General features: G+C 41.6%; 1 protein-coding gene across 1 annotated transcript; it reads right to left on the bottom strand.

Annotated features, from left to right (window-relative positions):
• Positions 1 to 5,819: 5,819 nt before the first annotated feature.
• On the bottom strand, positions 5,820 to 8,204 carry LOC131255573 (U-box domain-containing protein 19-like). Its single transcript, XM_058256322.1, has one exon. It carries the CDS (start codon positions 8,125 to 8,127, stop codon positions 6,085 to 6,087), a length of 2,043 nt encoding a protein of 680 aa, XP_058112305.1. The 5' UTR covers positions 8,128 to 8,204; the 3' UTR covers positions 5,820 to 6,084.
• Positions 8,205 to 14,439: the final 6,235 nt, after the last annotated feature.

Genomic DNA, 14,439 nt, shown 5'->3' with positions numbered 1-14,439 from the left:
GATATCAAGCAATAGGAAAAAAATCAGAATCAAACTATGACTAAAACTCCTAGAATTTGTGACTTACTATGAGTAGTAAAATTACTATTTATAGACGGCCGTGATGCCTTCTAGTGCCGAAGGTTTTCGGCCAAAAATAATAAGTGTCTGTTTGGCTTCACCAAGCTATTCTATTAATTTTTCCAAACTCTTTTCGGATTGGGCACAACTCCTAAAGACTAACGGATGAAGAGTTATAATCAAACTAAAACTTTAAAACGAAATTAAAATAGAGAAATGACCATCGATCTGGCTTAGGTAATCCAGCGTAGCAGGGTTGGATTGCTAAAGTAGCTTGTTCTACCTTAAAATCATATATTTTACGTCTGATAACTCATTCCGGATTGCAAGATATGCCTGATTTAAGATCCAATGGTCTGGATCACTTTTGTTGCTAACCGAGTCTTTTCTGATCCATTGTGGCCATGTAACTGTCCGCGACCCTCCGCGACCCTCTCGGCATCATAACTCTTCCTAATGGTATGGCCTGCATGCGTTTTATACCAACCCAATTTCTGATATCCAAGCTATATAAATACGTGGCAGTGCAGCTGATGGACGGCATGAATCTCATGCACGTACTGCCCACATGGTGGTCGGTTATTTGTAGGCATGCCCCGGCATGACCACGTCCAGTCCGGCTAGCCCCTCACGCAACTTTCATATGATAGTTGCGTTTCTTTCTTGCTTACCTTGAAAGTAATGTCATTGCAATTTGGACCCACACGCTCAATATAAACTCCATCCAAATAAATTAAAACGAGGTTTTCTCCACTTCGTTAGAATAATATTGCAATTTGATATGATAGTGCATCCAAACGTACGGAGAAAAAGTCATAGAAGATGACCACCCTCCATGTTGTAGCTGGCTTGATAAAGAATATAATGGGGTAGCAAGAAAGTTCCAGAGTCAGAGATAAATACAAGAAAAAGGAAGGTGTGAGAGAAGACGGGCCCTCTGTCTTCAGTAATCCACATATGGCCCACTTAACGAGTACACTTAGTCTTTCTTCGACCACGTCATACACGCAATGGGAACTCGTGAACGGCCGGTATCTCTCACATGTTTGCCACGTTGGCACATGTGTCAACAATCACTTCTTCATTCTACTTGATAAGAAGGATTATTATCCTTATCACCCTCTTTCCGTGAATCGCGCCATACGGCCTGTTTGGCAGACCTAAAAATCGCCTTAAGTCCCTGAAGACAGGGCTTTTTTCTTTTTTCCTTTTTCCGTTTCCGGATCATCTCCGTGCAGACATGAGTCTCTTTACATAGCCCATGTAACACATGGTTGTGTGGGCCTACTGCAATGTCCGTGTCACATCAGCTCCGTCCATCAGCTTCACCAGTACTAAGATGCGAACCCAAAAATGATGCAGATCCGAAACTCAAGTGGGCCTCACATAAGAAACATCAGGAATTGAACACCCACCGTTGAAACCTTCTTGGGAACTATAGAAGTTTTGGACAGTACAGCCCAACATAATGGATGACGCAGATTGAAGGTGAACCCTACATGATGCATTATTCACGTCCAAGGTGGGCACTGCATGATAGACATTCTACATGAGGTGGGCGCAACATGATGAACGGTTGACGTTGAAGGTGGGCACGCATGATGGACGATCCACATTAAAATGTGGGCCTCCCATGATGTTTTGTCCATGTCAAAGGCGAGCCTCTCGTGACCAACAGTCCACATAGAAAGTTCGCCCCACATGATTCACATCAAAGGTGCACCCACGTGATGGACTTAAAGGTGGATCCCACCTGAGAGATGGTCCACATCAAGGGTGGGTCCCCAAAATGGAGAGTGCGTATAATAATGCCTTATATTTTATTACTTCATAATTTTTTATTTTTAGAATAATGTCATCCAACAACATTACGAGTGTGTGTGTATATACGTGTGGGCCCCACCATGATGCTTGTTGACCATCAACACCGTGAATTTGATGGGTCCCCTTTAAATTATGGGATATCCTGAAAATCAACCGTATAAAGAACTCGGGTGGGCCATACCATCTAAAATCATGTGAAGACATGACTAAAACATACAAAATCACTTGGTGGGGTCGACCTGAAATTTGGATGCCTCTGAAACTTGGTCTAACCCCTCATCCAAGTGGGACACATATAATGGATGGGCTGGATTTGTGAATCACATCTCAGTGGGCCCAACAAATGATTATGAATTTTTTAATGGAGGGTAACACCTCTCAACTTTTGTATTTGGTGTGGCACGTACAAGTCACGGATTAACTTTATTTTTAAGCCCTAGCCCCATCATGGAAGGGTGCATCTGACTGATGGAGTAGATGTTCAACATGCATCATGGTGGGCCCACACAACTCAACCTCATGGGAAGTTTATATATATATATATATATATATATATATATATATATATATATATATATATATATATATATATATATATATAAAGAGACTCCTCCAAACAGTATTTTTCATATAAAATTAGATTTCTAGCAAGAAGATTTCAAAGTTTGCCACGCATAGAACTTTTCTTTATTTTTTTTATTTTTATTTATTTTTTCTATAAATGACTGCCGAGCAACCCTAGCATTTTTCATTTGACCCGTATTCTACTTGGGATTATTTCAAAGTTGAAATATTGGAGGTAGGTATGTAGGCGGGGTAAGAGAGCTTTTGATAATGATTCTAGTAGAAAATTCATCATCGAAACTAATGCGAAAAGGCCTGATTTCATTTGATAAATTGATGTAAGCAACTAACATTTTTCTAAGAGAAGTATACGATACACAATCCACGGTTTTGCCGTTTACATGGTTTGTGAGGTTTTCAATTCTGACAAAGGAGGCCTCTAGCTCAACGATCAGGACCATTGGTCTGTTGACTCCACCGTGGATGTATCATGCCCCAAAATTTTCCCAAATTGGAAGTTCCAGTGACTATTATTTGAGATTTTTTAAAATAGGAAGCAAAATTTTGTTAGATTAAGATTGTTTGATCAAATATATTTTTAGAGAACTCTCTGCCAAAGTTGGGGGCAAATCTTCTCTTTTCTTTCTCTTTCTTATCTTCATCTGCCATGTTGCTTATATTTGATTTTCAACACAATCCAGAAGAGAGGTGGTAAATAATAATTCAATCATCTTAAATTGGACTGGGAATACTTGATGGAAGATTTTGGATCTATTTGATACAAAGAGAGATGCTTACCGCACTCTTTTAGGTGAGAACTCGTGCACACCTTTGCACACCTGTCATGGGTAAAAAATTTGAATGGTCCACGTGACATGGAACCCTATGAAACCCTAAGGTCCAAATTTTAGTCTGATCTAAAACTCTAGTGAGCCATGGCAAATCAAGGGGGGGGAATTGTTTCCCTTTGCTATGGCCTACTAGAGTTTTGGATCAAGCTAAAAGTTGAGCCCCAAGGGTTTGATGGCATGTCACATCACCTGGACTGTTCAATCTTCAGCCCATGGTGTATGTGTAAAGGTTATGTTTCAACTTGAGAGCATTTCATGTAGTCTATCAAATTACCATACATTTTTGATTATTTAATTATTATAAATAATAGTAATGGGAAAATATGGAAGTGAATCGGCTGGGGTACCACACACCACAAACTTGGCTGGTGTGAGTCGCATGTGTGCTGATGCTCCTTGAATTCCTAGTTGTAGAAACGGTCTCAAGGAGATCAAAGTTACATGGCCCCACAAAGATGTATTTATTATATCCACAATGTTTTTCCATTTGGTGAGATTATTTTAGAGCATGAGCTAAAAAATGAGTCATACTCAGAGCTCAAGTGGACCGCACCACAAATAGCAGTTGGGGACAATGATTCCCAACATTAAAACATATGTAGGCTCAACCATAATGTTTGTTTTCCATTCAATATGTTCATAAGGTTACACATATATGGATGAAGAGGAAAAACAAATATCATATTGATTCAAAGCTTCTGTTAACCTTAAAAGGGACATGTAATCTCCCATTGCTTTTGTAGTGTTGTCCGCTTGATCTTGGATTTGTCTTATTTTTCTATTAAAGCTTTACATCGAGTTGGCCAAGTGGACAGATGGTTTGAATATAGCACATACTTCATGGTGGGACCTAATGAGCTTGGTGACCTCAATAGACAAGCCAGGTCGGTGGTGTGTGGTACACCAGCCAATCTGCTTCCGGAAAGTGAAAACCCCAACCCTTCATCCATCTCTGTGTGATCTTATGAACAGGTTGGATGACAAATAAACATCACTTTGGGCCCTACCAAGGTTTCAACTGTGGAAGTCATTATTTCCACTGTTTCTTGTGGTGTGGTCCACTTAAGCTTTGGGCATGTTTCAATTTTCAAGTCAACCACTAAAATGAGCTGTAAAAACGGATGAACAGCGTGGATAATACACAAACATTCATGGTAGGCCCAACTGAGTTTACTCAATATGATAAAAGCACTGAGTAACTCAGTACATAATTCCGTTTCTATTTTCTTGAAATTGGATTGCGCACTGGGTTACTCAGTACGCTTTTATCTAAATGAGTAAACTCAATTGGGCCCACCGTGAATGTATTTGTCTTATCCACTCCGTCCATCCATGTTTTTTCATATCATTTTAGTGGTACAACCCAAAATTAAGGTATATCTAAAACTCAAGTGGATCATACCACATAAACCATGGGAATAATGATTTCCACCGTTGAAACCTGTCTGTGGCCCACAGTGATGTTTATTTGTCATCCAACCTGTTCATAATATGACAAATACATGGATGAAGTGAAAGGACAAATATTAGATTGATCTAAAACTTCTATGGCCCCCATGAAATTTTCAATAATATATGCTGAATTCACACTGTTTCCGATGGTGTGGTCCATTTGAGATTTGGATATGCTTCAATTTTGGGCTAAAGACCTAAACTTATCTTCTAAAATATATGGACAGAGTGGATAAAATTCATGAATGACTGTGGGACCCATAGAGTTTTAGCATATTGAGTTACTCGGTACATTAATCCGCTTCCTGTTTTCTCTCCACACCTTCAATAAGTGAACAACGAATCTTTTCTTCATCACATATAAATCGTAGGCCTTGTTTGGATGAGCAATATGCAAAGAACAAATTAGTAAAACGATCAAGATTCCTTGGAATCTCTTATTTAATAATCATATTTTCTAATGTTTGAGTTTGGGTAGTTTGCACCCGTAAAATTCCAGTGACTCAGCTGAAAGGAGAAAGGTAGGAAGAAGAGTCCCAAAATTCTGCTTTTCAAAAAATTCAATTAAAAGTAGGTTTTATAGATAGAAGTTTTGCGGCTCAAATCAATCTTTGAAAATCCAGTTCAGTACATCCAATGCCAAATATATATATATATATATATATATATATATATATATATATATATATATATATATCCAAATCAAATTTAATAAAATCTTGTTCACAAAACTCATAAAAAAACAAATGCCCTTGACAGACACCCAAGTGGGCCCTTGTGTATGTTGATAGACAACCAAGATAATCACCTGATGAGAAAATCAGGCCCATCCACTCACTGGACAGGACAGAACGTAAAAATCAATAGAGATCTGATGATATGACTCAATATACCATTGTGACCCACCAATTGAATGGATCAACCCATTTTAATGCCAACCTGGTTCCCACATTTTCACATCACATGCTGCTATATAAATAAATAAATAAATAAATAAACATGAAAGTAGACTATTGCTCTCTGTTTCATATGGGATCTCGTCATTTCTTCTGGTAATTCTACTCGTCATTTCTTCTGGTAATTCTACTTTTTCATTCTGTAAATTCAGATTCCATACAACAAATACAACTAAGTACATATAAACACGTATTCGAATCCTTATCTCTCCAAACGGATCCTAACTCATATTAGCTCTTGAATAAAATCGAGCTAATACCATCAAATACAAATAAAAGAATCATGCACCCACATTCGTATATATGTACACGGACGAATACATCCAAAAATACAAACACATCAATAAAAGAATTGTAAAATAAATAAATAAATTAGATTACATAACATGAACTATCGCCCGCTCTCGTCTGACCGTTGAATTTTGCATTCCAGATGGACCTGGATTATGGCCCCCATGGAGGAGACTGAGTATCAATCTTGCCTTCTTACTAGCACGAGAACTGCCTTCGGTGAGAAGAGAATACAGCGACCCTGTCAGCAAAGGCATTTTCTTTAAAATGGTAACCACTTCCAATCCTCCGTTGATTGACAGAGAAAACAGAATCGAAGCACAGTACTCGCTTCCAGTCCGGGATCCAGACGAATGTAGATAGCCCACTAAGGGCTGTATTGCTGAGGCTCGTGTTATTGCAACCGTTCCTTCAGTTTTCTCTGCTAGAGATGCTAGAACTGCTAGAGAATCGGTTGCAAGATCCAATCTTTCAGATTTAAGGAGATTTAACAGTGGAGGGATAGCTCCAGCAGCCAAAACTCTTCGATGATTGCCAGGGAACTGTAGTAGCCCGAAGATTGCGACAGCTGCGTTCTTCTTCCCACGGTCGTTCCCACTCTGTAACAGGCCTACTAGCATGGGGATCGCTTCTGGTATATCTCCAATCGCCTCACGATACTCTTCAACTGAAGATAGATAAAACAGAACCGCTGCTGCATTATTCCGTGACTCCGTTTTCAGCCCTTTTTGCAGAATGTGAATGATCGAGCCCAATCCACCGCTCTCGAAGATAACCGTTTTTCCCTTTGAGTGCTTTGAAAGGTTCAATAGAGCTGAGATTGCATTTTCTTGTGCAGTAGGATTTGAAGAAGACAGCAGATTCAAGAGCCCCAGAATCACGCCTGCTTCTACTAAGCAAGCTCGATGGAACATGCTCGTTTTCGCAAGCAAACGGATTTCGTAAGCAGTTTTGTTCTTTGCTGTTTCTGTTCCAATTGAGAGCTTCTCGAAAAGGAAGACAGAAAGCATTCTCATGGATTCCAAAGCAACCGGACTACTCCTAAATTGGGCTTTTTCGGATTTGTGGTTATGATTTCTCACTTCAGCAATCACAACGCCATTATCATTACAGAATTTCTGAATAAGCTTTTGTAGAGCGTAATTTGGGATAAGCTCTGTACTCATTAGCTTCTCACCGGTTTTTGGGCAGATGAGATGGCCTGCCTTGAACCATCTTACAATCGACGATCGATCGTAGGTCTGCCCGGTGGCGATTGTTACTGGATCCTTCATTAGCTCGAGAGTAATGGGGCATTTGAAATCTTCTGGATTCAGGGAGCTGTCTAGCTCTTTGCCGTGTCTACAATCTGACCGTTCGTTGTTTCCGCCATCTAAATCATCGAACAATACCGACCGGCAGTAGTTCATGAATCCTAAGAGGCTGAAAAGGAGGACGATTTCCTTCTCCTCCCCTTTCGAACTTTCACATTGGATCTCTTCCTCCAAGAACCGAATCTCTTTATTGCAATCGCTCCAGCTCCGAATCTCCAAATGGTTGAGAACCCGTTTGAGATCGTTCGAATCAGGAACAATCTTATTCTCGAACGCACCCAAAATATCAAGAACATCATTCGCGGCTCGCTCGTCGCATGGATCCGTCTCGATCTTCACCTTCTGCGATTGCTTCCCGACCAATTCAATCAGCTCCCTGATTTCTGTCGGCACATCGATCGATTTCAAGGGAATCACCTCAAGGGCTGTCGCGATCGACCGGATCAAGATCCGGAATTCGTGGGTTACCCGCTCGGATTGCATCAAAATCCAGAGGCGGGCGCCTTCGTGAGAGCAATCTTCTAACAGGTACCGCATCTTTTGAAGGACGACGTAGAGCTCGGAGAAGCAGACAACGATAGAGCCCGAGATGCGGGACCCACGACTGGCGATTTCTTCCAAGAAGAGGAGAAGGATTTCGATCTCACGGATCGTCTCCCGCACGTTGCGCTTGTGGACCGGGAAGAATTTTGTACGGTGATCGACGACGGTGTGGGAGACGGTGATGAGGGCATGGAGAAGGGCGGCTGGAGAAACGCCTTCGCATGGACGGACGGCAGGAAAAGTCAGAATCCGGCGGTTGGACTTTTGTGTCATCTTAGAAGAAATACGAGTTTAACGGATTTTTCGGTTTGGGAAATGGATAGAGAAGGAAGAGAGGAATCGGTAGTTTGGTTTATGGCTTATGGGTGTATATAGACGGGAGGTACGAAGAAGGGAATCTTTGTGACACGTGTCGGTTTGAAGGGTCTTTGATCATGAGAAAATATTAGCTATTGCGCGGCTAATATCTTAGTGTTATTACGCTAACCATGTGGGGCCCACATTGGTATATATTTTATATATCCACTCTGTTCATATTTTTTTTCATCCAATTTTAGTATGTAATCATAAAAATGAATATAGAAATCTTAAGTAGATCACACCAATTGATATCGTGATTAATGAACATTAAAACTTATTATGGACAACAAATGTTTTAGATCAATATGATCTTTATATTTTAACTTAATAAAGATCTTATCGAGATTATCAAAAGGTTGGATGGAAAATATACACTGTGAAGAGCTTATGATGGGCCCTTTGGAAATTTTAATGGTGAGGCACTCAATCACCACTATTTAATTTGGTGTGGTCCATGACAGAATTATATCTTCTTAATATCTGGTACAACGTCCTAAAATAGTCTTGAGAAACGGATGGACGGCGTGGATATACAATAAATCATCAAGGTGGGGCCCACGGAAAGGGTGATAACCACTATGGTGTTGCCCAGTAACACCTCATCCGCTTGCTTTGGTCAGATGGGGTGCAGCAGCGACGACGCCGGGAGGCTGGAATCTGCTGACACGTGTCGACTGTATATGGGAGAGGCGGCTTCTTGGATCGGCGATAGTAATGCTGTCTGCAGTCACGCGCATGTGCTTACTAAACACAAGCGCGAAAAACCTGTTGCTTTGTTACACGTATAAAAAATCCAGTCCGTTAATCGGACGGACACAACAGGTATTATGCATAAAACGTGTGTAGAACATGTGAATAATATGTCAGCCTAATTTTTAGTTTAAAGAACTCTCACTGACGGGGCTGCCTGTATGAACGTTCAGGATCTATCATACATGCCTATCTTCGGCATGTGTGGGGCGCTTGTCTAGTGCTCATGTGCATGCCAGCGGTTAGAATTGAATTTCCTTACGTGGTTTTCTGTTCACGTCCATATGCGGCTAGGTGGGGCCTACTAACCGACAATGGAAACGTGAGTGCTCTCGTCGGGGACGCGGTGGCGCGGGAAAAGGGGAAGGCTCGTGGAGCGGAAGATTGGAGTTGACGTCGCCGACATCTACATTAGGGCGCGTATTTTTTATTTCGACCAGAATTTACGGAAATGCCACCGACGATCCTAATTACGGAAATACCCTGCTTGTCCGAATTGATCAGTTTTGCCCATATGGTGTACTCAGATGGGGCTTTTTTCTCGTAAATTTCGAAGGTTTGCGGGGCGAATTCGAGATGTGGACGTGGAAGGGTCTGATGCCTCTCCCTGAGAGGAAACGGGGCGCGGGTTCGAGATCGAGTGGGTGGGACGTCTGACTGTGGGAGCCCACCTTGATGAATGTGACTACATCCACGCCGTCTATCTGTATGGAAATGTCATTTTAGTGCATAATACAAAAACTGAAGCAGGTTCAAAGCTCAGCTAACCAGAGTACAGGAAATAGTGGTAGTTGACCATTAAAAACTTCTTGTAGGCCTCCAAAGCTTGGGATCAAGATGATTTTTGTGTGATCTCTTCATTTAGGTGTTTGTTACGTTATCAACTGGTAGGATGGAAAATAAAAATTCCGATGGAATATACGATGTTTTAATGTCGAGGATTCATAACAACTTTTCCTGTGGTGTGGTTGACCTAAGATTTGGTTCAGCTTCATTTTTTGATCATTAATCTAAAATGAGCTGAAAAAATGGATGGACGGTGTGGATTGAAGGTACATAATCACTGGGCTCCACAGTCAGGTGTGTCACCCACCTCAATGGATCCGGGGATCCACGGAAGCCGCGCACGACTAAACGTGGTACACGTGACTGATTCTGCTGTCAGTTTTGGCGGGCCCAACAGGATGAATACCTCGTCCACAGAAGAGGGCTGGTACTGCTTATGTGGCAACTCAGGATTACCGGCTGGGGCCACGTGTAAAGATGCTTTATGGTGTGAACTTTCCATCTTACCAGTACAGCTAGGGCTATAGATCCAGTGGAAAAGTCGAGCTTGCCTTAGTTCAACTAGGTTCAAATACCGGCTAACCTCAGCTAGAACTTGGCTCGGCTCAGTTTGAGGCCCGACTAGCCAGCTCGAGGCGAGTTCAAGCCAAGATCGAGCCAAGCTCATCGTTAAGGCATTTCCACGTACACCTGAACTGCAACTTTAAAATCTCAATATTTATTAAATCTTCCACTAAAATTACTACTTTACCAAACTTAGGTGGAAGAAAAGAAAAGACATATAGGTGGTGCATAATCCTTGAGTCACCACATGTCGTCGGAAGCATTGCAGGCAGTCTGCCTCTTTAAAAAAAACAAAAAAACAAAGGCACTGCGCCTCCAAAAGAAGCTATCTAGTGCTTCTGGGACAACATTTCACTGCGATCACACGTGTGTGATGATCTGAATGGATGATTGGTTGAAAAGATAGTATGAGATGCTGAGTGATCATAAATAGCTGAGATCCCAGTTGACAAACAGATATGGGAAAGAAGGTCAATTCCACGTGGCGAGCTTTGGTTGCACATCTAGAATTGGTGATTCAAGTTAGGTTCTAATGGTTGCGGGTGGTGATGAGAGTACTAAATGAACGGTGCAGATCTGGTAATCTTCACATTGGTGGAGATGCAAACATGACGGTTGGAGAAGACAATGCCATTCAAAGAGAAAGGCTATAGAGAAAAGTAAGATAGAACCACAGTTTTATATTTCCATTGTCAAACAAAAGAATAAACAACAATAAAAAAAGAAAAGAAAAGACATACAATTTCTTTTTCTTTTATCAAACAGAAGATGAGCAACATCAATGGCAAAGTAACCGAGTCACCGGACTGGTTCGAATCGAGCTGGATTCGATCCAAGCCGAGTCGATCTGGGGCCTACTCGAACTCATTTTCAAGCTCAAAAAATCAATTCGACTCGGCTCGAACTCAGCTTCGAATCGAGCTGAATCAAGCTTTTTCGAGTCGAGTCGAGCGAGCTAACCGAGCTAGATCGGTTCGTGTACACCCCTAGCAATAAATCCAAATTATTCATCCATTTTGAGAGGTCATTTTAAGACACACGACCAAAAATGAGGTGTATCCAAAGTGAAGTGGTCCGCATGAGAGGAAATAGTGTATATTCAATGACCACCGTTTGAATATTAACGGTGCAATTGAAGTTTTAAATCAGGCTAATATTTGTGTTCTTAGTTCATCCCAGTACAAATGACGTCATGAATGGTATGGATGGCGTGTAAACGTCACCGCAAACCCAAGGAGGTTTCAACAGTAGGAATTTCCCTACCCACATTTTCCTTTAGTGCAACCCACTTGAATCTTGGATCCTGTTTAATTTTTCTCTCAGGTATTAGAACGATGTCACAAAACAGATGGATGGGATGGATTTCTCAAAAACATGACGGTGGGCCCTATCTAATTTCCACCGTGCGAACTACCTGTGTAGATACTGGAAATCGGTGCCCACACTGGTTTATGGGTTTTATTTTGGTGGTGGGGTGACTAGGCTGATGTGTGAATGTTGGAGTCACCACTAGCCAATTAATATTAAAATCTTGCAGTCAGCTAGAACCCGCAGAATATGTAAGGTTGAAGAAATCCAAAGACTCCCCTACCTTAGATTGACTCCTGATCTGCGATCTGGGATTCCGGATAAGGGACCTCAGTTATAAAGAGGGAAGGGGTTAGACACCCTCTCTTCCCGTACAAATGTACGGTCTCTACTTAATGTGGTAAAATAATCTCAAGGGACGATGGATGTTGTGGTCGAGATGGGACTAGGCACATACGCGAATTTCTGATGTAGTAAGATTCAAGATTTTGGCAAGCCACAAAGCATACGTCCAACGGCGTGTCTAGAAGGCGGATGTAATAATGTTCATGCAAAGGGAGTAATAAAAGTGGACTAAAATATTAGAAATTTCTGATGTGAAAGGATGCGATGCACAACAAGTCACAAAGCATACGTTCACTAGAAATCTAGAAGAGCAAGGGGGTTGAGAAGGAAATAAATGTCATGATTATGTATGAAATAAATGGATCTTTAGCTTTGAACTTGTATAGGCTATCACATGGATTGGACTATAACCAGACTGGGCTAGGTTAAAGGGTTAAAAAGGGTCAACAGGAAAGGCTGGGGGGATGGCCAAAAGATCAGAACTTTGGAGGTTTAGGAGCTCCTTCCCCTTCCTTCACTCTCTTCTTTCCTCTCTCCCTCTCTCTCTCTCTCTCTCTCTCTCTCTCTCTCTCTCTCTCGGATGAGAAGGTGTGTTGTTGTTGTGAGAGGAGGAGAGGGCTATTTATAGCCTTTGCCAATGGTCCTTTGGTAAATGGTAGGCAGGTAAGGGTTAAAAGATGACATGGCAGGTTGTGAGTGGTTGGGGAGAAATAATTACCACGTGGCGCATTCCCATTAGTTCTTAGGGTTAGTAAAATGGTAAATAGTAAAGGCTACAGGGGTAACTTCAGAGAAAAGTTGACTTTCGGGCTAAGGGACAGCTATTGCTCAGAGGACACACGCGTTCGGCGAGTGGCGGTAATTAGAGTACCGCTGGCGGTAGTCAAACTACCTCCGGTGGTAGTCTAACTACCGCCTGGGCGGGGCTCGGGCCGAGCCTGCACGTGCGGTCCTCGTGTGGCATGCTAGTTTGTCTGGTGGTCCTTTTTCAGGTTTTTGGCTCAGCCGGGTGTATTACTAGGCTGTCTTGGCTCAAATGGGTTTTAAATTTAGGATTTTGGGCTAGGTTTGGGAGGTTCTAATAACTTAGAGTAGGGTTTCAGATTCAGGCATAGTTTTTGGATTAGGGTTTCAAGTTTGGGTATGGTTTGGATTAGGGTTTCGGGTTCGAGTATGGTTTTGGATTAGAGTTTTGGGTTTGAGAATGGTTTGGATTAGGGTTTTGGGTTCGGGTTATTGATCATGGTCCAGATTGTCCTTGTCTCTTCAAGATGATAGCTTGGGTGGGGTGTCTACAACCTGCTAAAGACGTTCGCATGAAATTTGCATCTGATTCTCTGGATGAACGGGCGTTGTTGGCTACTCCCATGTCGGTACTCTGTGGACCCCAACATGATGTATGTGTCTCATCCATGTGGTCCATACATTTTTAAAAATAAGTTTATGGTATAACTCAAAAACTAAGGTAGATCAAAATCTCAAGTGGGCCACACAGTGTTGATTGAACTCACCATTAAAAACTTCTTAGGGCTACCAAAGTTTTGGATCAAGCTGATATTTGTTTTTTGCCATTATCCAGGTCTGTATGACCTAATTTATAGGTTGCATGTCAAATAAACATCATGGTGGACCCTAATCAATGGTAGGAATTTCCCTACCCACCTTTTCCTTTAGTGAAGCCTACTTGAGTATTATATCCTGCTTACTTTTGGTCTCAAGTCTTAAAATGAGCTAAAAAAAATAGATGAATGGGATAGATTTTTCAAAAACATCATGATGGGCCCCATCTAGTTTCCAGCATGGTAACTTCTTGTGAAATCTAGGAGCGGATTGTGTACAGAGAGGACACGGATTGCGTCCTACCGCTGCCCATCTCTATCTAGGAATGGGCAGGAGCTTTGTGTGGTCATCATGATGTATTGGTTTTATCCACACCGTCCATCCATTTTTACTTATCATTTCAGGGCATTATCCCAAAATTGAGGTAAATCCAAATCTCAAGTGGACCACACCACAAGAATCAACAATGATAATGATTCTCATTGTTAAAAATTTTTTAGGGCCCACTGTGATGTTTATTTGACATCCAACTTGTAGATTAGGTCATATAGACCTGGATGATGGCAAAAAACAAATATCAGCTTGATCCAAAACTTTGGTAGCCCCAAGAAGTTTTTAATGGTGAGAGTTTAATCAACACTATGTGGCCCACTTGAGATTTTGATCTACCTCAGTTTTTGGGTTCATACCATAAAATTATTTTAAAAAATGTATGGATGGCATGGATGAGACACATACATCATGTTGGGATCCAAAGAGCACCGACGACAGGGGAGTAGTCAATCCGTTTACAAGGCTCGTTGATCTAGAGAATCGGACATGGATTTCATGCGGAAGTCTTTAGCAGGTAGTTCATGCCCTGGAAACTAGGTAGGGCCCACCATCATGTTTTTGAGAAATCCATCCCATCCA

The sequence above is a fragment of the Magnolia sinica genome, chromosome 9, assembly GCF_029962835.1.
Source record: "Magnolia sinica isolate HGM2019 chromosome 9, MsV1, whole genome shotgun sequence".
NCBI lineage: Eukaryota > Viridiplantae > Streptophyta > Magnoliopsida > Magnoliales > Magnoliaceae > Magnolia > Magnolia sinica.
This window is presented reverse-complemented; position numbering and strand designations above follow the sequence as displayed.

Bases quoted from the DNA above. Each gene is read 5' to 3' on its own strand.
- LOC131255573 (XM_058256322.1), bottom strand. From the start codon at position 8,127: ATGACACAAAAGTCCAACCGCCGGATTCTGACTTTTCCTGCCGTCCGT.